The sequence below is a fragment of the Pristiophorus japonicus genome, chromosome 2 (assembly GCF_044704955.1).
Source record: "Pristiophorus japonicus isolate sPriJap1 chromosome 2, sPriJap1.hap1, whole genome shotgun sequence".
Lineage (NCBI taxonomy): Eukaryota > Metazoa > Chordata > Chondrichthyes > Pristiophoridae > Pristiophorus > Pristiophorus japonicus.
The window spans coordinates 18,571,417-18,596,812 of record NC_091978.1 but is presented as its reverse complement, the minus strand read 5'-3'; the positions used below and the strand labels follow the sequence as shown (position 1 = coordinate 18,596,812).

At 46.1% G+C, this 25,396-nt stretch overlaps 1 protein-coding gene across 2 annotated transcripts in view; it reads left to right on the top strand.

Annotated features, from left to right (window-relative positions):
• Positions 1-25,396, top strand: part of adissp (adipose secreted signaling protein) — a 277,083-nt gene that overhangs the window by 145,831 nt on the left and 105,856 nt on the right. For both annotated transcript variants that reach the window (XM_070861118.1, XM_070861127.1), the window contains exons 2-3: positions 157-263; positions 18,384-18,526. In XM_070861118.1, coding sequence (XP_070717219.1) covers positions 157-263; positions 18,384-18,526 — 250 coding nt within the window. The remainder of the gene's footprint in view (positions 1-156; positions 264-18,383; positions 18,527-25,396) is intronic.

Sequence of the window (25,396 nt, the reverse complement as noted above, 5' to 3'; positions counted from 1 at the left end):
GGAAGCCTGTCTCCTCCCCGCCGCCTCCCCTGTCAGCAGCGCTGGTCAGACAGCGACCTGTGGAGAGGTTGAGACAGCCGCTGGTTCGTTCGCTGCGCTGCGCGGGTGCCTGCAGTTTGCTGCGCTCTAACCCAGGTGAATTTTCCCTTTTGACAGCTCGGCTCCTCCCGGATCTCCCGATGGCCACAAGCTGATTCCAGTGGAAATTGCACAAGAGAGGATTTTCAGCAGCAGGAACTACAGGATGGCTTCAGCTTGGAAGGGTGAGTTAGGAGGAGGGCTTCATTCTGTGTGTGTTGTGTGCAGATGGACTGGAGAGGGGAGGCATTGCACACACAGGGAAATGACCCTTTGGATCCTGGTGGCTCATTTAGAAAGTGTATTTCTTTTATTTTAAAAAAACATTTCCCACCAGGAGTTTAAAAAAAAATAAGTATAGCTGGGCGAAAAAGACTTGCTTTTATGCAGAACCTTTCATGACCTCCGTACGTCCCAAAGCTCATTGCAGCCAATGAAATACTTTTGAAGTGCAGTCACTGTTGCAACATCATGGCAAGCCAAGTTGCAGGCTGCAAGCTCCCACGGACAGCAGCAGAAAGACTTGCATTTATATAGCGCCTTTCACGACCACCGCACGCCCCAAAGCGCTTTACACACTTTTTGAAGTGTGGTCACTTTTGTGATGTGGGAAACGGGGCTGCCAATTTGCGGGCAGCCAGCTCCCACAAACTGGTTCAAACCCCACTCCAGGGACTTGAGCACCGAATCTCGGCTAACCCAACGCTGAGGGAGCGCTGCACTGTCGGAGGCGCCGTCTTTCAGATGAGACGTTAAACCGAGGCCTCGTTCTCCCTCTTGGGCATTATTTGGAAGAGCCGGGAAGTTCTCCCCCGGTGTCTTGGCCTCTATTTAGCCCTCAACCAACAGCTAAAATTATTATCGAGTCATTTATCCCAGTGCTGTTTGTGTGACTTTGCTGAGTGCCAATTGGCTGCTGCATTTCCTACATTATATCAGTGACTACACTTCGAGTATTTCTTTGGTTGTAAAGCGCTTTGGGACATCCTGAGATTGTGAAAGGTGCTGTATAAATGTGATTTCTTTCTTTCTCTGCTCCCTCCGACATCCACAACCGTCCATTTTGCAGCAATGGTTCGGGCTGAGGGAGGTGAAGGGAAGTTGAGGTGACTTCAGAGGGGGTAATGTTCCACAGACCGCCGGCAGCCCTCTTGCTGTCTCACCAAACTGACCGTCCTTCCGTTGAGAAGATAGACAGCGAGGAGCGGCTGGCTCTTTGACTATGGCGGGCGTCGCAGGCAAGCCTGATCTCACCTTAACCCCCCCCCCCCCCCCCCCACTGCTGACGTGCACCTTGGCACCTGGAGTCTGAGGCAGTGAGTCACCAGAGATAGGACAAGGCTGATGTCCATCAACCCCCTAGCCAAGGGAGGCTGAGGGCAGCTGTAACCCACCTGACAGGCCGGGGATGGAAGCTGGGGGCCCTTTTCTCGCCTGTATTGTTTAGTAACACACCGTCTCTGGCCAACTAGACCATCGGGGGTACCAAACCCCAGGGCTTGAAGCATTTGCGCCTCTCTCTCTCTCTCTCTCTCTCTCTCTGCCCAATATATTACCGTCGTAATTCATGAAGTGCAGTAAAAACACGTCGTAACCATGGTACGTGATGAAGGGACCTGTCTGAACTGCTCTTGTAGTGGGAGGAAAGAGTCAGGGCTACTTTAAAAAAAAATTTGTTCCTGGGATAGGGATGTCACTGACAAGGCCAGCATTTATTGCCCATCCCTAATTGCCCCTTGAGAAGGTGGTGGTGAGCCGCCACCTTGAACCGCTGCAGTCCGTGTGGTGAAGGTGCTCCCACAGTGCTGTTAGGGAGGGAGTTCCAGGATTTTGACCCAGTGACGATGAAGGAACGGATGATATATTTCCAGGTCAGGAGGGGAACAATTGAGTGAGACCAACTGCGTGTAAATCCTATTAAACATTTTATGGTCCTGCGATCATTAGTTTGACTGAAGCTGAAATCTGCTCCATTCTCTTTGAACTTTCCCCCCCTCTTTTTTTTAATATTCATTCCTGGGATGTGGGTGTCGCTGGCCAGGCTGGCATTTATTGCCCATCCCTAATTGTCCTGGAGAAGGTGGAGGTGAGCTGCCATTTCAGAAGGCAGTTCAGAGTCAACCACGTTGTTGTGGGCCTGGAGTCACAGATAGGCCCAGACCGGGTAAGGACAGCAGATTTCCTTCCCTAAAGGACATTAGTTAACCAGCTGGGTTTTTACGACAATCCGATGTTTTCAAGGTCACCATTACGAAGCTATCTTTTTTTTATTCCAGATTTATTTAATTAACAGAATTAAAATTCCCCAGCTGCCGTGGTGGGATTTGAACTCAGGTCACTGGATCATTAGTCCAGGCATCTGGATTACTAGTCCAGTCACATAACCACTATGCTACCGTATCCATAAAATTTGAGTTCCATCTTTCTCCACTGGGGAGAGCGAAGCGAGCTGACCTTCCCTCGCACCCACCCCCCCCAAACCCCCTCCAACCCCCCTCCACCAAAGGTGAAGGGTCAAGGTTGTGAAGAGCGGGAGAGAAGAGGCGATGACACAAACATCAGCAGCTAAGTGACAGCAGGCTTGGGGTTTAAAAGCTTGTAGATTGTCGGAAGACTTCAAAACCGAGGAGCAATCTGTGAGCACATTTGAAGCTGGGGAGAATTATAATAGTGTCGATTAGAATCGAGGAAGGTATGACCAACAGTGAATGACGGAGATTAGAGATCAGAGGAAGATCAGCCATCACTTGAAACCTTTCCTTTCACATTTCTCCACTCTTCCTCCTCTACTATCCTCTCTCTTCCCTCTTTCCCTTTCTTTATTTCCCACTCTCTTCTCCTCCCTGCTCTCCCCCCCCCCCAATTCCTCTCTTTCCTCTCCCTCTCTATTTTCCTCTCTTCTCGCGCTCCCTCGCCCGCGCTCCCCCGCTTGCCCGGCCCTCGCGCCCGCCCCCGCCCGCGCGCCCTCGCCCTCACGCTCTTCCCCCGCCCGCCCGCTCGCCCGCCCCCGCTCTCTCGCCCGCGCCCTCACACTCTTGTTGAAACAAGGGTATCCTGGGTTGAAGAGCCTGGGTGGAACGCGCTGACGCTAACAATGACAGATGGAAAGGGCGGGGGCCGAGAAAGATGGGAGAATGTTTGATTAACTGTCAAGAAAAGTCAATACTGGTTCTTTATAGTTCTCGGGGTGATAAAGTGGCTGCCATATTATCAAGTAACTCATGTTGCTCTGGGCAGCACTCACCTGCCTCCTACAGGCAGCAAGTCGTATCATGTTCTGTGCAATGCGTTGAGGTGATGGTGGAGCGGGGTGGTGAGCACTGCGAATGCCGGCCTGGATTTTGTGCTCCAGTTCCTGCAGTGGGATTTGAACCCACAACCTTCTGTCTCGGAGGCGGGTGTGCTACCCACTGAGCCCTGGCTGACTGCGGACTGAGTTTGTTTAGAATGCATGTTGCGCATGGTTTAAAATGTTATTTTGTGAATTATTGGATGACACCTGGTACACCACGCAGAAAACTGCTGTGGTTTGCTAAGACGAAAACCAGCAGGTTGCTTAATATCCTGCAACGACCCTTGTTTGTAAGCCTGCGCTGCGTTGTTGCGTTTGATCTCCTTGTCAGCAGTCTCACTGGGCCCAGTGAAGTTCAAGTCACCGATGGTGGGGACCCGCCAATCGAAAGAGCCACGCTGGAAGTCCCTTTGAGGGGTTCAACAACTTGTATTTATATAGTGCCTTTAACATAGTGAAACGTTCCAAGGAGCTTCATAGGAGTGTTATACGATAAAAATTTAATACTGAGCCTCATAAGTAGCAATTGGCGCAGGTGATCAAAAGCTTGGTCAAGGAGGTGTGTTTTAAGGAGAGTCTTGAAGGAAAAAATAGAGGTTTAATCATGGCGTTCTGGAGCTTGGGGCCTAGGCAACAGAAGGCATGGCCACCGATGGTTAAGCGATTATAATCAGTGATGCTCAAGAGGGCAGAATTAGAGGCGCGTAGACATCTGGTGAGGGAGGGAGGCTGTGGGGCTGGAGGAGATTACAGAGATAGGGACGGGCTAGGCCATGGAGGGATTTGAATATAAGGATGAGAGCTTTGAAATCGAGGCGTTGCTTAACCAGAAGCAAATGTAGGTCAGCGAGCAGAGGGGTGATGAGTGAGTGGTACTTGGTGCGAGTTAGGACACGTTTTGGATCACCTCTAGTTTACGTAGGGTAGAATGTGGGAGGCCAGTCAGGAGTACATTGGAATAGTCAAGTCTAGAGGTAACAAAGGCATGGATGTCTGCGCTCCTCTAATTCTACCCTCCTGAGCATCCCTGATTAAAATCGCTCAACGATTGGTGGCAATACCTTCTATTGCCTAGGCCCCAAGCTCTGGAACTCCCTGCCTAAACCTCTCCGCCTCTCTACCTCTCTTTCCTCCTTCATGACGCTCCTTAAAACCTACCTTATTGACAAGCTTTTGGTCACCTGCCCTGATTTCTCCTTTTGTGGCTCAATGTCAAATTGTTTGTCTCATAATGCTCACTGGGACGTTAATGGCGCTGTTTAAATACAAGTTGTTGTTGTTGTTGAGAAGACTTGGATGGGATGACAAATTTGAGTTTCCTGGAAATCTGGTTTTGCAGGTTTCTGAGATGTTCCAGTTTGATTCTGTAATGCGTCCCTTAAATCTTTCACTCTCCCCTGTTAAAGAAACAAAGAACTTGCGCCTTGGTGGTTTTTTAGTATTGGAGTGCAGGCAATTAAGGAGACTCCCAAGCTATCAAAGGTACCCTTGAGGTAATGCAGTCTTTTGGAGCTTGCATGGCCAAGAATATAGCACCTTTCAGGACCTCAGGATGTCCCAAAGCGCTTTACAACCACATTTGAAGTGCAGTCACTTCTGCAGTTTTGATGGTACTATTTTTCTGCATTCACTTTTACTGACAGTTTTTTGGAGATGTTTTTTGACGGTGGATATAATCAGAGAAGGGGTTGACTTATGAGGAAAGATTGAGGAGGTTGGGCCTCTACTCATATTGGAATTCAGAGGAATGAGAGGTGATCTTATCGAAACGTATAAGATTATGAAGGGGCTTGACAAGGTGGATGCAGAGAGGATGTTTCCACTGATGGGGGAGACTAGAACTAGAGAGCATGATCTTAGAATAAGGGGCCGCCCATTTAAAACTGAGATGAGGAGAAATTTCTTCTGAGGGAAGTAAATCTGTGGAATTCGTTGCCTCAGAGAGCTGTGGAAGCTGGGACTTTGAATAAATTTAAGACAGAAATAGACAGTTTCTTAACCGATAAGGGGTTATGGGGAGCAGGCAGGGAAGTGGAGCTGAGCCCATGATCGGATCAGCCATGATCGGATTAAATGGCGGAGCAGGCTCGAGGGGCCGGATGGCCTACTCCTGCTCCTATTTCTTATGTTCTTATGAGACAAGTAACGAGGACAAGGGTATCTCTCAAATTCGACCCCGGCGGTTGCTTAAAGGCTCACAGAATCTGTAGAGGATACTGGTGGGCAGCATAGAATAGAGCTTGACTGCAGGCTTCCTGCATGCTGGAACAGGTTTGGCCAAACCTACGATTAACTTGTTGAGCTTCTGCTGCAGGTGGAGGGAGTGGCTGGGCCTGCGAGCTGCTGAAGGTGTTTTGATATCTAAACCTGTTTGGTTTTTTTTGTCGGGCTTTGTGTCTTTTTTCTTTCTGGCCGCCAACCTTGGTGAGTTCGTCAAGTTGGCTTTTTTGTTTTGAGTTCCCACCACCTGTGTCTGGGCCCACACCACCTAAACCCGGTAAAAAGTAGCTAGGGTTCGGGCCCAAGGAAGTTGCGCTCAACTGGGTGGAAACTCAACATTATGCTTAAGAATCTCCAAGCTAATTATCTCCAAACCAATCAACAAAGAGAGAGAGTTTGTTTGCCTCAGACGCAGTGTGTCCATCCCTCTTCCTGTCACGACATTTCCAGAGTTCAGAAGACTCAATGTAGGTTGGCAACAGCCAAAGCTTAGTGTTCCACCACCCCCCGCCCTGGCCCCAAGTGTGTCCAAGGTTATTGCTGGAGGATAGCCAGTTAATATCGTGCAGCTCACCACACATAACATTGGAAAGCTTGCCTTAGAGAGAACCGAGCTGCTAACTAGGACAGTTATCTTTTATTACTGTTATTACGGAAATCGGCGCGGTCCCAGCCTGCAAGACCATCAGCAGGCCGGGGCCATCGGAGGGAGCAGCGTGCGGTGGCATACCACTGCAGGGAGCAGCGCGTGCTGCTGCAGGAGGGCGACGGCTGCGAAGTCAGGTCGCTGACTGCAGTGCGGTCAGGCACAGCAGGAGGGGCGAAGGAGCAGCAAGAGTCCGTAAAGGGAAGTGACCGGGACCCAGGAGAGGCGTGAGTCTGGGGCCCAGAAGAGCCGAGGGCCCTGGGGCTGCATGAGCCAGCCCACACTGCGATATGTGTGCACACTCGGTCCGCGCAGCAGAGCTGGTCTCCAGTTAGTCTTGGGTAACCCTTGCCACTGGTCCAAGACCTAGCTCTGTCAAGCCCGTGTGGTGGCTGGTGTGCAACGGTCACCACACATTAAAAAAAATCCACGCACAGGCATCTTCCACCCTTCAACATGTAGTTCGGGATTTGGAATATTAGGTCCTTCATTGAAACACCTGTGAACTCATCCCTTTTTGACGTGGAAGCAAGTCATCCTCGTTTCAAGGGATTGCCTATGATATGATTGCTGCTTGTTGTCGAGATGTGGACGATGCTGACCAGGCCCCATTTGTTGCCCGTCTGTAGTTGACCAGAGACGATGGTGCTGGTGGTCTCCTTTTTGAGCCGCTGCAGTTCTAGAATAAAGCGGGAAGAATCGAAGCTCCCAATGGCAGGTCTGTCTCTCCGGGTCCCAGTTAGATGAGTCGGACTAGCTAGCTGATCATCGACAGAGCCTTGGAGGGCCTTGGACTGGCCTGGGTTACGTCTGCCATGGAGTGTTGACTTGATTCCAGTCTTCCATTATCGAATGTGTTGCCTTGAAGCCACCTAGACTCCAAGGAGACCCTCTTCACCTTCAAATGAATGTTGGACCCAGGTAATATGGACTGATCGCAGTAAAGGAAAAAAAATCAATCATTCTGATCTTGATGAGCAGTTGGAACAGGCAACATGCTACTGAAATCAGGATCTGGTAGCAAGATTTAAAGAAAGAAAGACATGGATTTCTATAGCGCCTTTCACGACCACCGGACGTCTCAAAGTGCTTGACCGCCAATGTACTTTTGGAGTGCAGTCACTCACTGGTGTAATGTAGGAATGGAAGAGCAGATAATCTCTGTTAGATGTTTTTATTCTCTTCCTTCCCCTTCCCCATCTCATAATGTTACATCGTGTCTTTTTTCATCCCCTTCTCTTCCCTCCCCTCCCTCCCAAGGAGGTACATACCATCACAGTGAAAGTCCACCTTGACCTTTTCCCACCTAGAGGGGGGGATTGAACCTCGACCCTTGCGTTATACTGGCTGCCTGTTAACTAATTCTCTCTCAGTGGGTGTTCACGGTGTTGTTATGGTATCTGGGTAAAAGTTAGAGAGAGAATGGTCACTTGGCTCTCTAGGCTCTAAGCTCTGGAATTCCCTCCCTACACCTATCCGCCTCTCCTTTTTAGATCACTCGTTAAAACCTACCCTACCTCATTGACCAAGCTTTTGGTCATCTGCCCAAATGGCTCCTTGTGTGGCTCAGTGTCAAATTTTGTTTCTTAACGCTCCTGTGAAGTGCCTTCTGGTGTTTTAACTACATTAAAGATGCTATAATAAATGGCAGCCTTCAGCCGCCTGAGGAAGAGTGTTCAAAGATCAGGCCCTCAAATCTGGCACCAAGCTTGTGGTCTGAAGGGCAGTAGTGATACCCTCCTGTATGGCTCAGAGATGTGGACCATGTACAGTAGCCACCTCAAATCGCTGGAGAAATACCACCAACAATGTCTCCACAAGATCCTGCAAATCCCCTTGGAGGACAGACACGTTAGTGTTCTCGATCAGGCCAACATCCCCAGCATCGAAGCACTGAGCACACTCGACCAGCTCCGTTGGGCGGGCCACATTGTCCGCATGCCCGACACAAGACTCCCAAAACAAGCGCTCTACTCGGAACTCCGACACAGCAAGTGAGCCCCAGGTGGGCAGAGGAAACGTTTCAAGAACACCTTCAAAGCCTCCCTGATAAAGTGCAACATCCCCACTGACGGACTGGGAGTCCCTGGCCAAAGATCGACCTAAGTGGAAAAAGAGCATCCGGGAGAACGCTGAGCTCCTCGAGTTTCGTCGCCGAGAACATGCAGAAAGCAAGTGCGGGCAGCGGAAGGAGCGTGCGGCAAACCAGACTCCCCACCCACCCTTTCCTTCAATGACTATTGTATCTTCACAGAGCACAGCACACACAGCAACTAACATGGCAGGCAGCTCTCTCGGAAGCCTCCGGAATCTGTCTGGTTCTGTTTATTATTAACTCTGCAGTTGCAGTACACAATACGTCCACATCCACAGTGTGGAGCTACAAACATTACAAGCTTACAGACATTACACTTCTCCCTCCTTAATGAAGAAGTTATTATAACAAACATCATACATAACTTTCATGTTTATACATAACACAGGATATAAACTTAATTTTTTCTTCCTATTTACAAATTTAACTTTATCACTTATTTTCTGTTTCGAAGAGGATACCTTTGCTCTCGAACAGAATCTTCCAAACATGGTGTCGAATCTAAACTCATTCGAGGCTCATCCTGAGGAATGTTTTCCTCTACGGAATTTCCTTGATTTTCATTTGAACTCACTCCAACTTCAGGCTCTTTGTTTTCCTGACTCTGACCCAGACTTTCATTCTGATTGTCTCCTGGATTTGTTTCCAGTCCATTGGATTTAGGATTTGCTACTGGTGTATCAAAACTATCTGATGAGTCAGAAATAATTGAATCATTCCCACCTTCAACTCCTTCCATTTCTGCAGGTAAAATATGATCAATATGAACAAACCTAACCTGTCCATTATCAAACATCTTTACCAAATATGTGCGAGGACCACATATCTTCACCACTCTTCCTGGTAACCACTTTAACCATTTATGGTGATGGTTCTTCACTCTCACCTTCTGGTTTAATTTCACACTTCTCTCTTTCACTCTACCTCTATCCTGATTCTCTTTCTGTCTTAATTGTGTCTCTTCTACGGACTGTGCCAAAGTTGGTTTTAACAACGAGAATCTGGTTAGTGGCTGACGTTTGAGAAACAACTCTGCTGGTGTTCCACCTGTAGTTGTATGAGGAGTATTTCGATATGTAATCAAAAAATTAGCCAATTTGTGATCCAATAGCAACTGTCATTTCCTTGGATTTGGATCTAACATTTGTTTTATGAGGGCACGTTTTACAATTTGGACAGTGCGCTCTGCTGTACCATTCGAAGCAGGATGGTATGGTGGAACCTTAGTTGGTTTCACACCATTTTTGCTCGTGAATTGTGCAAATTCTTCTGAACGAAATTGTAGTCCATTATCCGAAACAATCTCTTCAGGGAGGCCAAATGAAGAAAATCATTTTCGTAAAATGTCCAATGTTTTACTTGTTATTTTCCACATTGGAAACACCTCAACCCACTTCGAATGGCTATCAATCACAATGAACAATTGTTGTCCTTCCAACTCAGCAAAATCAATATGTAGCCTTTGCCACACCCTGGGAGGCCATTTCCATGGCTGTAATGGTACTGGTGGTAGTTGCTTGCTTACTGATTGACATGTCGTACACTGACTCACGATGTACTCTTATATATCTTTATCAAGACCTGACCACCATAAATAACTGCGTGCAAAACTCTTGGTCAAGCACATTCCCAGGTGCTGGTCATGGAGGTCTCCGAATAATTTGGACCTGAATTTATTTGGTATAACCACTCTTGCATCCCACATGATACAATCTTTATCGACTGATAATTCATTTCTACGAATGAAGAATGGATGTGTATCTTTGTCTGTTACCTGGTTTGACCATCCATTTGCAATATACTCATACACCTTTGACATCACTGGGTCACGTTTGGTTGCTCCACCAATCTGTTCAGTTGTGACTGGCAGTTCATCAATGTATGAAAAATAAAATACTTCTTCCCTATCGGGTGTAACTCGTGATGGGGAAGGCAATCTGGACATTGCATCAGCATTACTGTGATCAGCTGATCATCTATTCAATATCATATGTATATGCTGACAAACTCAAAGCCCATCTCTGCATTCGGGCTGCAGCTAATGTTGGAACTGGATGGAGGATTGCTGTTAGGGGCTTATGGTCCATAACGATGGTAAACTTACGACCATACAAGTATTTATGAAACTTCTTGACCCCAAAAATAAATGCCAAAGTTTCCCTTTCAATTTGCGCATAATTACTCTCACTGGCACTGAGAGTGCGTGAAGCAAAAGCAATTGATCTCTCCTCCCCACGACGTGATACATGAGAGATTACTGCCCCAACTCCATACAGAGAGGCATCACATGCTAGCTTAATCTCCTTAGATATGTCCCAGTGACCTAACATGGTGCTCTCTACCAATTTGCTTTTACACTCCTTGAATGCTGTATCGCATTCTTTTGACCACTTCCAATGGACCTGTTTTTTCAAAAGTTCATTCAGTGGATGTAATACTGTAGCCAAATTTGGTAGGAACTTCCCATAATAGTTCAAAAGACCCAAGAATGAACGAAGTTCAGTGACATTCCTGGGAGTGGGTGCATTTCTAATTGCATCCCATTTTTCCATGGTTGTATGTAAACCTTCTTTGTCTACTCTGTACCCTAAGTACTCCACTGAGTTTTTAAATAACTCACACTTACGAGCAGACACTCGTACTCTGTGCTTCTCTAGCCATTTGAGGACTTCATTCAATATGTTATTATGAATTTGCCTATTTGGTGCTGAAATTAGTATGTCATCCAAATAACATAATACCCCTTCAATACCTTGCAAAATCTGGTTCATCTCTCCTTGGAATATGGCAGGGGCAGAAGACACTCCAAACGGTAGCCTATTAAATTGATGTAGGCCGACATGAGTATTTATAGTCAAACACGACTTGGACTCCTCATCTAGTTCAAGCTGTAAGTAGGCATTCGCAAGATCCAGTTTTGAGAAGATCTGACCACCTGTCAGTGTTAGAACATAAGAACATAAGAATTAGGAACAGGAGTAGGCCATCTAGCCCCTCGAGCCTGCTCCGCCATTCAACAAGATCATGGCTGATCTGGCTGTGGACTCAGCTCCACTTACCCGCTCGCTCCCCGTAACCCTTAATTCCCTTATTGGTTAAAAATCTATCCATCTGTGATTTGAATACATTCAATGAGCTAGCCTCAACTGCTTCCTTGGGCAGAGAATTCCACAGATTCACAACCCTCTGGGAGAAGAAATTCCTTCTCAACTCGGTTTTAAATTGGCTCGCCCCATATTTTGAGGCTGTGCCCCCTAGTTCTAGTTTCCCCGACCAGTGGAAAGAACCTCTCTGCCTCTATCTTGTCTATCCTTTCATTATTTTAAATGTTTCTATAAGATCGCCCCTCATCCTTCTGAACTCCAACGAGTAAAGACCCAGTCTACTCAATCTATCATCATAAGGTAACCCTCTCATCTCCGGAATCAGCCTAGTGAATCGTCTCTGTACCCCCTCCAAAGCTAGTATATCCTTCCTTAAGTAAGGTGACCAAAACTGCACGCAGTAATCCAGGTGCGGGCTCACCAATACCCTGTACAGTTGCAGCAGGACCCTCCTGCTTTTGTACTCCATCCCTCTCGCAATGAAGGCCAACATTCCATTCGCCTTCCTGATTACCTGCTGCACCTGCAAACTAACTTTTTGGGATTCATGCACAAGGACCCCCAGGTCCCTCTGCACCGCAGCATGTTGTAATTTCTCCCCATTCAAATAATATTCCTTTTTACTGTTTTTTTTTTCCAAGGTGGATGACCTCACATTTTCCGACATTGTATTCCATCTGCCAAACCTTAGCCCATTCGCTTAACCTATCTAAATCTCTTTGCAGCCTCTCTGTATCCTCTACACAACCCACTTTCCCATTAATCTTTGTGTCATCTGCAAATTTTGTTACACTACACTCTGTCCCCTCTTCCAGGTCATCTATGTATATTGTAAACAGTTGTGGTCCCAGCACCGATCCCTGTGGCACATCACTAACCACCGATTTCCAACCCGAAAAGGACCCATTTATCCCGACTCTCTGCTTTCTGTTAGCCAGCCAATTCTACCAGAGAATTTTGGTAGATTATAACGAATGCATCGGCTATAACTTCCGCCATCTCTTTTAATACCCTAGGATGCATTTCATCCGGACCAGGGGACTTGTCTACCTTGAGTCCTATTAGCCTGTCCAGCACTACCCCTCTCGTGATAGTGATTATCTCAAGGTCCTCCCTTCCCACATTCCCGTGACCAGCAATTTTTGGCATGGTTTTTATGTCTTCCACTGTGAAGACCGAAGCAAAATAATTGTTTAAGGTCTCAGCCATTTCCACATTTCCCATTATTAAACCCCCCTTCTCATCTTCGAAGGGACCAACATTTACTTTAGTCACTCTTTTCCGTTTTATATATCGGTAAAAGCTTTTACTATCTGTTTTTATGTTTTGCGCAAGTTTACTTTCGTAATCTATCTTTCCTTTCTTTATTGCTTTCTTATTCATTCTTTGCTATCATTTAAAATTTTCCCAATCTTCTATTTTCCCACTAACCTTGGCCACCTTATACGCATTGGTTTTTAATTTGATACTCTCCTTTATTTCCTTGGTTATCCACGGCTGGTTATCCCTTCTCTTACCGCCTTTTTCACTGGAATATATTTTTGTTGAGCACTATGAAAGAGCTTCTTAAAAGTCCTCCACTGTTCCTCAATTGTGCCACCGTTTAGTCTGTGTTCCCAGTCGACTTTAGCCCACTGTAGTCCCCTTTGCTTAAGCATAGTACGCTCGTTTGAGACACTACTTCCTCACCCTCAATCTGTATTACAAATTCAACCTACTGTGATCACTCATTCTAAGAGGATCTTTTACTCGGAGATCGTTTATTATTCCTGTCTTATTACACAGGACCAAATCTAAGATAGCTTGCTCCCTTGTAGGTTCTGTAACATGCTGTTCTAAGAAACAATCCCATATGCATTCTATGAATTCCTTCTCAAGGCTACCCCGTGCGATTTGATTTGACCAATCGATATGTAGGTTAAAATCCCCCATGATTACTACCGTTCCTTTTTCACATGCCTCCATTATTCCCTTGATTATTGCCTGCCCCACCGTGAAGTTATTATTTGGGGGCCTATAAACTATGCCCACCAGTGACTTTTTCCCCTTACTATCTCAAATCTCCACCCACAATGATTCAATATTTTGTTCATTAGAGCCAATATCGTCTCTCACAACTGTCCTGATAGCATCCTTTATTAACAGAGCTACCCCACCTCCTTTCCCTTCTTGTCTATCTTTCCGAATTGTCAGATACCCCTGTATGTTTCATTCCCAGTCTTGGCCACCCTGCAACCACGTTTCTGACATGGCCACCAAATCATACCCATTTGTAATGATTTGTGCCGTCAACTCATTTACTTTATTTGGAATGCTGCGTGCGTTTCGGTAGTTTTAATACTAGTTTTCAAACCATGATTTTTAGTTTTGACCCCTCCTGCAGCCCCTTTATATTCATACATATTGTCCCTTCCTATCACCTTGTGGTTTACACTTACCCCAATGCTACTCTGCTCCGTTGCCTCCTGCCTTTTGCATTCTTTCTTGGGGTCCTTTTCATCTGAGCTCTCACACACTGTTAACTAGCTCAGAGCCCTCTCCTGGGTTCCGAATACTCCTTGCATTGAGGCACCGAGCTTTCATGCTTGCCTTTTTATTACACTTTGACCCTTTAGAATTTTGCTGTACAATGGCCCTTTTTGTTTTTTGCCTTGGGTTTCTCTGCCCTCCACTTTTACTCATCTCCTTTGTGTCTTTTGCTTTTGTCTTCATTTTGTTTCCCTCTGTCTCCCTGCATTGGTTTCCATCCCCCTGCCATATTAGTTTAACTCCTCCCCAACAGCACTAGCAAACACTTCCCCCTAGGACATTGGTTCCGGATCTGCACAGGTGCACAGTCCGGTTTGTACTGGTCCCACCTCCCCCAGAACCGGTTCCAGTGCCCCAGAACCGGTTCCAAATCTTCTATATTCGGCAATGTATTGGGGACATTAACCTCTGGAACCTGGTTTACGGTTACTTTATAATCACCACACAATCTTACCTTACCATCGGACTTAAGTACAACAACAATGGATGTAGCCCAATTACATCGATCTATCTTACAAATAATGTTCTCAATCTCTAGTCTTTTGAGTTCTTGCTCAACTTTCTCCTTGAGTGCATATAGTACGGAATGTGGCTTGTAGTAAACTGATCTAGCGTCCTTCTGTACCCTGACACTCTCCTTGAAGCCTTGGATCGGACTGCCCGTTTCGCAGAACACCTTCGGATACTTCTTAATAACCTCATCCATTGATAAAAATCTCGCTTCCACACAGAAAATCTTACTCGAATCCAGCTTCAGTGAGCTCAACCAATTTCTTCCCAGTAAGGCAGACTTGTCTCCTTTCACTACTATTAGAGGCAAGTTCTGAAATTGATCTTTATATTTCACCGGTGCGGTGATACGGCCTAACAGGAATTTTCTCTCCCTAGTAGCCTCGCAGCTCTATCTTGGATTTCTCTAGTTTTGTTGCGATATAGTGACTCCGGTAGTACACTCACGAATGCACCCGTGTCAATTTCCATTGGTATCTTGAATCCCACAATATCTATGTGGATTTTGATGCTTTCTGAATCGCTGTCCATTAACCTCGTGCTCCTGATGACGTGTAACTCTAACATCTCCTTGTTCTGTTGTTGTTCCATGCTATGTACTCTCTTGAAATTTCTACTCAGAGCTTTAAAAACTGGTTTAGCCTTCAGTCGGCATGCCTTCGCAAGATGCCCAGTCTTTCTGCAGAAGAAACACTCTGCCTTCACGTATGGACAACTTTGAGCAACGTGTTGTTCCAGGCACCTATAGCACGACTTCGATGCTCTGTTAGAATTTCCAGTTTCTGAGACTTTGGGCCCCCACCGTCTTTTACTTTGAACCTGCAGGTTATTTACCTCGGTTGACTGACGACCGTAATCATTATTTAATTCTCGGGAATATTTTTCGGCCATGCCCATTGACCTCGCTGTCTGACAAGCAATCTCAAAAGTCAAGTCATCCGTCGTCAATAACTTCCTTCTGATCGCATCATTTTTCACCCCACAAACAAAACGATCCCGTAATGCTCGGTTTTGAAAGTTTCCAAAATTACAGTGCATCGATAGCTTTTTTAATGCTACGATGTAATCACTGATAAATCCATCAGCCTTTTGATTCCGAATCCCGAAACAATAGCTTTCAGCAATTTCTAACGGTTTGGGGTTATAGTGCTGCTCCAGCTTCGTTAAAATCTCTTTCAGCGTTGTGTCCTTTGGCTCGTCAGGCACAAGCAGATTTACAAGGGTTTCGTACAATGTTGGACCCGCCTCCGATAAGAAGATCGCTTTCTTACATTCCAACACAGCCTGGTTCTGGACTGCATTGTCTGGAACTTCGATTATGTTATTTGCAGTGAAATACATTTCTAGCCGATCCACATACGCTTTAAAACATTCCCGGTCGTGTCTATATGTCCGATAATACCTGCCACTTTAATCTCTAGCTGTTCACACCGTGTGCTGTATTTTACCTCGGATTTTTGTAGCTTTTTCCAAAGACAGAAACTTCCAAAGTCTCTCTGTCGGCTGGCTGAATCCTTCACCAACAAAATTTAAGCTTTAAATCATCCGAAAAATCCCATCTCATCGCCAAATGTGATATATTCACAGAGCACAGCACACACAGCTCTCTCGGAAGCCTCCGGAATCTGCCTGATTCCGTTTATTATTAACTCTGCAGTTGCAGTACACAATATGTCCGCATCCACAGTGTGGAGCTACAAACATTACAAGCTCACAGACATTACAACTATCTGTCCCACCTGTGACAGAGACTGTAATTCCCGTATTGGATTGTTCAGTCACCTGAGAACTCACTTTTAGAGTGGAAGCAAGTCTTCCTCGATTTTGAGGAACTGCCTCTGATGATGAAATGTATGATGTTGTATCTGGGTGAAACCTAGGGAGGGAGAATGATTACTTAGCTTTCCCACTCAGATGTACTTGGGTGGTTATAATGTAATCACTGATGCAGCAATCTGGTGTTCAGTACGGGACGAGTAAGCGGAGAAATAGTTTGACGGAGTGGAATTCTGTGCTGGGATGGAGCGTGGCCTTTGACAGCAGTGGGGCTAAAAGAACCTTGTTTGTTCGTGAGGTTGCTGAAGTCGCTCGGTAATAGAATTCAGTCACGGGTCCTGAACACCTCAACACCGGAGAAGGGGATTGGGGGTTGAGAATCTCCCTGTGTGCATCAGTCATAGGATCATGGAATAGTACAGCACAGAAGGGAGTCGAGGGTTATGGGGAGCAGGCAGGGAAGTGGAGTTAAGGCCAAGATCAGATCGGCCATGATCTTATTGAATGGCGGAGCAGGCTCGAGGGGCCAAATGCCCTACTCCTGCTCCTATTATGTTCTTGTGTAGAAGGACATCTTCAGCTTATCTGCGCTTAATATTAGTTAGTCCCACTCCCCCGCACGTTCCCCATATCCCGGCAATTTTTACTCCTTCAATTAATTATCCAATTCCCTTTTGAAGGCTACTATTGAATCTGTATCCACCACCCTATCGGGCCGTGCATTCCAAATCCTAACCACTCGCTGCGTGCAAAGATTTTTCCTCGTGTCGCCTCTGGTTCCTGAGCCAATCACCTTAAATCTGTGCCCCCTGATTATCGAGCCTTCAGCCATTGGAAACCGTTTCTCCTTATTTACTCTCCCTGAACCCATAGTCATAAATCGCAGTTAGTCTGTCTGCTGTGTGGAAGGGGTTAACTTGTACATTAAGATTGGGGTGGGGGGGTTGTTCAGAGAAATTGAGCTGCCTGTTATCAATACTGCGGGCTGTGATTTTCTGCAATCCCCTTTTCAAGCCTGCGAACCTCTCTGGTTCCAGCTCAGTCTGATTCTCGATATGCAGTGTACTGTACCAGATTTCTCCGCTGCCTCCACATTGGGTTTGGGAGGAGGAAAAAGGCATTGGCCGGGGGTCACTGATATCTGGTGGACTTTGGGTGGGAACACCATTGTGTTTGGTTGTTTAAGGGGCCGCACAGTTGGTAAGAGATAGATGAAAAGAAAGAAAAACTTGCATGTATATTGCAGCTTTCATGACCTCAGAACGTCCAAAGTGCTTTACAGCCAATGATATACATTTTGAAATGCAGTCACTGAAACGTGGCGGCCAATTTGCCTCCAGCAAGCTCCCACAAACAGCAAGGTGATACTGACCAAATAATTTGTCCTAGTGATGTTGGTTAAGTGATAAATATTGGCCAGGACCCTGGGGAACAACTCCCCTGCTCTTCTTCGAAACAGTGCCATGGGATCTTTACATCGGAGTTCAGTAGAATGAGAGGTGATCTTATCGAAACATGTAAGATAATGAAGGGGCTCGACAAGGTGGATGCGGAGAGGATATTTTCACTCATGGGGGAAACTAAAACTAGACTCAGCTCCACTTCCCCACCCGCTCCCCATAACCCCTTATTCCCTTATCGGTTACCCTTATCGGTTATGAAGCTGTCTATTTCTGTCTTAAATTTATTCAATGACCCAGCTTCCACAGCTCTCTGAGGCAGAGAATTCCACAGATTTACAACCCTCTGAGAGAAGAAATTCCTCCTCATCTCAGTTTTAAATGGGCGGCCTCTTATTCTAAGATTATGCCCCCTAGTTCTAGTCAGTGGAAACATCCTCTCTGAATCCACCTTGTCAAGCCCCCTCATAATCTTATACATGGAGTGCATTGTAAGTACTGTAGAATCTTTTTATTTTCACACGACGCAATAGAAGCTGAACTGGTGGTACATTGTTTAGGTTTTCTGGGTGGAGGTTGAGCAGACGAGGGCAGGTTGTCCATGTCTTGGGCTCTGACACGATGGAATTACTCTCGGCCGAGCGCTGAAGGGGTTAATGGTGGGTCTGTCTCCCCTCCCGCCCTGTTCTGGTTTTTTGAACCAACCTGTGTTTCTGCTCCTTTGCGTCTCCAGGTACAAAGCCCAAAACTGGGGGCGTCCGCTTTGGGCCCGAGAGCCATGAGGTAGGAACGGCCAATCACGTTCACTTTGAGGAGAAATTGCACGACTCTGTTGTCATGGTGACCCAGGAGGAAGATGGGAGTTTTTTGGTGAAGGTGAGATTTCGGTGATCACAATGAGTTCTCGGGGTGTGGGCATGTTCTGGGAAGGCTGGCATTTATTTCTCGTCACTGTTTGCATGGAGAACGTTTGAGGTGGGTCTTCCACTTGATTCCCTGGTTGGGGATTTGTTCCTTTTATCTCTTGTAGTCCTTCCCAATATTTTCTTCTCCCGTTTCTATTGACCTACACTGACTCCTGGTTAAGCAAGGCCTTGTTTACAAGGATGAGAATTGTGAAATCAAGTCCCTCCATGGCCTCGCCCCTCCCTATCTCTGAAATCTCCTGCAGCAGAGCTGGTCTCCAGTCGTCTTGGATAAGCCTTGCCACTGGACCAAGACCTAGCTCCATCAAGCCCGTGTGGTGGCTGGTGTGCAACGGCCACCCCACATTAAAAAAAATCCACGTTATCCTCGTTTCGAGGGACTGCCGATGATGATGATGATGAATCTCCTCCAACCCCTCGAGATCTCTGCGCTCCTCTAATTCTGCCCTCTTGAGCATCCCTGGTTATAATCGCTCAACCATTGGTGGCCGTGCCTTCTGTTGCCTGGGCCCTAAGCTCTTGAACTCCCTCCCTAAACCTCTCCGCCTCTCTACCTCTCTTTCCTCCTTTAAGACGCTCCTTAAAACATACCTCAAGCTTTTGGCCAACTGCTGTAATGTCTTCTTGTGCGGCTTAGTGTTATATGTTTTGTCTTAAAACACTCCTGTGAAGCGCCGTTGGGACATTTTGCTATGTTAAAGGCGCTATATAAATACAAGTTGTTGTTGATTTGAACAGACCTGTGATGTCTGTACTTCTCGACCTGTACATTAGGTGTTGTGGTGCAGGAGCACTTGGTGACAGACGTTGCAGTATTTTAGTTTCAATTAAGCACCCACTCTAGCTTTCTCATTGTGATCCATTCAGTGCCTTAGAGATTTATCTATTACCTAGCAACAGGAGCTTTCTTTGGTCACACTCTGATTCAACAGCAATCCGTCCATTGGTTTGCCCGATACATTGTGCACCAAATCCCCCCCTTCACCCACCAATGTTCCTGCTAAGTTGCTTGCATGCGCGCGGCTGCGCGGTAATCTGAAAGGACACGCGCAGGCCGCTCACTGGCTTTTACCTTGTAAACGCCGTGCATGCCCAGAAATAGGGAACATAAGGAACACGGGGACATCGGAACAGGGATAGGCCATTCAGCCCCTTCCACCATTCAATTAGATCATAGAACGGTTACAGCACGGAAGAAGGCCACCGGCCCGTCAAGCCTGTGCCAAAATGATCATGGCTGATCTGTGACCTAACTCCATATACCCGCCTTTGCCCCATATCCCTTAATACCTTTAGTGAACAGAAAGCTATCAATCTCCGATTTAAAATTAACAATTGACCAAGCATCAATTGCCATTTGTGGAAGAGAGTTCCAAACTTCTACCACCCTTTGGGTGTAGTACTGTTTCCTAATTTCATTCCTGAAAGGCCTGGCTCTAATTTTTAGACTCTGCCCCCTATTCCTAGAATCCCCAACCAGAGGAAATAATTTCTCTCCCTCTACCCTATCTGTTCCCCTTAATATTTTGGAAATTTTGATCAGGTCACTCCCTAACCTTCGAAATTCTGGGGAATACAAACCTAATTTGTGTAATCTCATAGAAACATAGAAAATAGGTGCAGAAGTAGGCCATTCGGCCCTTCGAGCCTGCACCGCCATTCAATGAGTTCATGGCTGAACATGCAACTTCAGTACCCCATTCCTGCTTTCTCGCCATACCCCTTGATCCCCCTAGTAGTAAGGACTACATCCATCTCCTTTTAGTGAATATATTTAGTGAATTGGCCTCAATAATCTCTCCTCGCAACTTTATCCTTCAAGTCTGGGTATCACTTAAATTTAAAGGGACCACTCATTTAAAAAAAAAAACAAGCTGCACAGAACAAAGAGCAGCTTACAGGGAACATTCCTACCCACCTATTCTTTTGGAATAGGGAATCCAGGGATAGGGCGGGAAAGTGGAATTGCTGGTGGAGCAGGCTCGAGGGGCCGTACGGCCTACTGCTGTTCCTAATTCTTATGTTCTTACCCCCTTCCATGGTTTGTTCTATATCCACCACATCCAGCTTTTATATTTTGGGTGACATTTATTGAAGGATGGTAGCTGCACCTGGACACTGGGAGAACTCCCCTGCACTTTGAAAAGCACCCTGTTTTTTTTTTTAAAAAGGTCCACATTGACTTAATATCTCTTTTGAAAGACGGTCCCTCCGACAGTGCAGCACTCCCTCGGTACTGCACTCAGATGTTGGGCCTAGGTGAGGTGCCGAGATCCTAGATTGGGGCTTGGTCCCACGACCACCTGACCCAGAGGTGAGAGTGCAACCAATGAACCGAGCTGGTGGCTCGGAGGGTAAATGTAGTGTGTGGAGATTCTGGTCCGTCACACTCACCAGCCAGCCTCTGTTCTGTGTGGATGTAGTTAACCCCAGCTGGACTAAGTTGGATTCTCCACATCCTGTGCATCAGATGGAGAAAAATATCAGCCAAGGTTATTGGTAGAATGCAAGGCCCGTACATACCCCTAATGAATCCTGCAAATTTTTTAAATTGTTCATTCGCGGGATGTGGCGTCGTTGGCAAGGCCAGCATTTATCGCCCATCCCGAATTGTCCTTAACTGAGTGGCTTGCTGGGCCATTTCAGAGGGCTGTTAAGAGTCAACCACATTGCTGTGGGTCTGGTGTCACATATCGGCCAGTACGGGTAAGGACGGCAGATTTCCTTCCCCAAAGGACATTAGTGAACCAGATGGGTTTTTCCGACAATCCATAAGAATATAAGAAATAGGAGCAGGAGTAGGCCATTTGAGCCCTCGCGCCTGCTCTGACATTCAGTAAGATCAAGGCTGATCTTCTACCTCAACTCCAGTTGCCTGCTCTATCCCCATGTCCCGTGATTGCCTTAATATCCAAAAATCTATCGATCTCTGTCTTAAATATACTCAACGACTGAACCTCTGCAGCCCTCTGGGGAAGAAAATTCCAAAGATTCACCACCCTCTGAGTGAAAATATTTCTCCTCATTTCAGTCCTAAATGGCCGACTCTTTATTCTGAGACTGTGACCCCTCGTCCTAGACTCCCCAGCCAGAGGAAACATCCTCCCTGCATCTACCCTGTCAAGCCCTGTAAGAATTTTATATGTATCAATGAGATCACCACTCATTCTTCTAAACTCTAGAGAATATAGGCCCAGTCTGCACAATCTCTCCTCATAGGACAATCCCCCCATCCCAGGAATCAGTCTGGTGAACCTTTGTTGCACTCCCTCTATGGCAAGTATATCTTTCCTTCAGTAAGGAGACCAAAACTGTACACAATACTCCAGGTGTGGTCTCACCAGGGCCCTATATAATTGCAATAAGACATCCTTACACTCGTACTCAAATCCTCTTGTAATAAAGGCCAACGTACCATTTACTTTCTTAAATGTTTGCTGTACCTGCATGTTAACTTTCATTGATTTGTGTACAAGGACACCCAGGTCCCTCTGAACACTAACATTTCCCAATCTCTCCCCATTTAAAAATTACTCTACTTTTCTAGTTTTCCTACCAAAGTGGATAACTTCGCATTATATTCCATTTGCCATGTTCTTGCCCATGTACTATCTATATCCCCTTGAAGCCTCTTTGCATCCTCCTCACAACTTACATTTCCACCTAGCTCTGTATCATCTGCAAACTTGGATATATTAAAATTGGCCCACTCAACCAAATAATTGATATAGATTGTAAATAGCTGAGGCCCAAGCACTGATCCTTGTGGCACCCCACTCGTTACAGCCTGTCAACCCGAATCCTAACTGTTTTCTGTCCGTTAACCAATCCCCAATCCGGTAGTTTCATGGTCACCATTACTGATACAGGTATTATGTTTATTCCAGCTTTATATAATTAATTGAATTTAAATTCCCCAGCTGCCGTGGTAGGATCTGAACTCGGGTCTCCAGATCATTAGCCCAGGTGTCTGGATTACAAGTCCAGCAACATAACCACTACACCTCCGTACCTCACAGGTTGTGTACTGAGGAGTGTCTGCATGTCTGTCGAGCAGCATTGTTCTATTTCTAGGCACTTAGCCTCCGTGGCTAACTAAGGAAATAGGAATGGTATCAAATTGGAATCAATGGCATACAAAGTGGCCAAGAGGATTGGGAAATTTTTTAAAGCTAGCAAAGAACGACTAAAAAAACTAATAGAGGGAAGATAGATTATGAAAGCAAACTGGCACGAAATATAAAAACAGATCGTAAGAGTTTCTACGGGTATATAAAAAGGAAAAGTAAATGTTGGTCCCTTAGAGGATGAGACCAGGGAATTAATAACGGGGAACATGGAAATAGCAGAGACTTTGAACAAATATTTTGTATCGTTCTTCATCGGGACCGAGGCCGTTATGGATTTTGTGTTTGTCGGATTTTGGAACGTCTTTCTGACGTCGCGAATCCGGAAACACCCGAGCCCAGGTTTGGGTATTTCCGGATTTTGGAACGTCAGAAAGAGGGGGGGTGGGGGGAGGGGGAGGGGGGCTGCTCATCGATGACCTGTTCGAGTTGCCGGGTGTTTGGGCGGGGCCCCGCCACCGTGGAGGAGTTCCTTGTCTGGCCCGAGGTAGGTGGGGTCAGGCAGCTGAGGTAAAGGGGAGGGAGGAGAGCCGGGACGAGGTCGGACCTGTGAATTTGGGGTGGGTGAAATCGAAGCGGGGCAAAGTCAGTTCGCCGAGGCGGGGGGGAGTCCGGATATTGGAACTTTTTCCGGTTTCCAAACGACCCTGTCACGGATTGGCCCGGTGTCCAGATTCTGGAATATTCTGGATTCCGGAACTCCGATTTTGGAGGTCGAACCTGTAATGGATAATCAAAGGGCAATAGGGAGGGAGGAACATAATATAATCACCATCACTAAAGAAGTAGTACTCGGTAAAATAATGGGACTAAAGACGGACAAGTCCCCGGACCTGATGGCTTACATCCTAGGGTGTTAAAAGAAGTGGCTGCAGAGATAGTGGAGGCATTGGTTGTAATCTACTCAAATTCCCTGGATTCTGGGGCGGGTCCAGTGAATTGGAAAACCGCAAATATAACGCCCCTATTTTAAAAAAAGGAGGCAGACAGAAAGCAGGAAACTATAGACCAGTTAGCCTAACATCTGTCGTTGGGAAAATGCTCGAGTCCATTATTAAGGAAGTAGTACATTTGGAAAAGCATAATTCAATCAAGCAGAATCAGCATGGTTTTATGAAAGGGAAATCATGTTTGACAAATTTGCTGGAGTTTTTTGAGGATGTAACGAGCAGGGTGGATAAGGGGGAACCAGTGGATTTGGTGTATTTGGACTTCCAGAAGGCATTCGATAAGGTGCCACATAAAAAGTTACTGCACAAGATAAATGCTCACGGGGTTGGGGGTAATATATTAGCATGGATAATTAACAGAAAGTCAGGATAAATGGGTCATTTTCTGGTTGGCAAACAGTAACTAGTGGGGTGCCGCAGGGATCAGTGCTGGGGCCTCAGCTATTTACAATATATGTTAATGACTTGGATGAAGGGACCAAGTGTAATGTAGCCAAGTTTGCTAATGATACAAAGATGGGCGGGAGAGCAAATTGTGAAGAGGACACACAAAATTTGTAAAGGGATATAGACAGGCTAAGTGAGTGGGCAAAAATTTGGCAGTTGGATTATAATGTGGGAAAATGTGAAGTTATCCACTTTGACAGACAAAATAGAAAAGCAAATTATAATTTAAATGGAGAAAAATTGCAAAGTGCTGCAGTACAGAGGGACCTGGGGGTCCTTGTACATGAAGCACAAAAAGTTAGTATGCAGGTACAGCAAGTAATCAGGAAGGCAAATGGAATGTTGGCCTTTATTGCAAGGGGGGATAGAGTATAAAAGCAGAGAAGTACTGCTACAACTGTACAGGGTATTGGTGAGGCCACACCTGGAGTACTGCCTACAGTTTTGGTCTCCGTATTTAAGGAAGGATGTACTTGCATTGGAGAATGTTAGAGAAGATTCACTAGGTTGATTCCGGAGATGAGGGGTTGACTTATGAAGATAGGTTGGGTCGATACACATTGGAGTTCAGAAGAATGAGAGGTGATCTTATCGATACATACAAGATAATGAGGGGGCTCGACAAGGTGGATGCAGAGAGGATATTTCCATTCATAGGGAAAACTAAATCTAGGGAACATAGTCTCAGAATAAGGGGCCGCCCATTCAAAACGGAGATGAGGAGAAATTTCTTCTGAGGCTGTAAATCTGTGGAATTTTCTGCCCCAGAGAGCTGTGGAGGCTGGGTCATTGAATATCTTTAAGGCCGAGATAGACAGATTTTTGAGCGATAAGGGAGTAAAGGGTTATGGGGAGCGGGCAGTGAAGTGGAGCTGAGTCCATGATCAGATCAGCCATGATCTTATTGATTGGTGGGGCAGGCTCGAGGGACAAATGGCCTACGCCTGCTCCTATTTATTATGTTCTTATAAACCAGAGTAGTGCTCGTCATCGCTGGCTCTTTTTAAAGCACGTTTTGCATCAGAACAATTAAATAAATGAGCCCCATCATTTGTGGTAGTGATTGTAATATATGCACATGTGAGTATTCTCACAGGTTTGTTGAGCTGTTGCATTGTGAGTGGCTTAACCAGTCCTGTGATGTTCACAAGACTCAATAAAACCCCAGTCAGTTGAGTCTCGGTAATCCACGATGAGGTCAGCCTAGTGGATGAACTGGTAATGTGTAGTGTGATTGTTAAACCTTTGTTAATAAACCAACTAATTCTTAGTAGCAATGTGTTGCTATGAATTCTT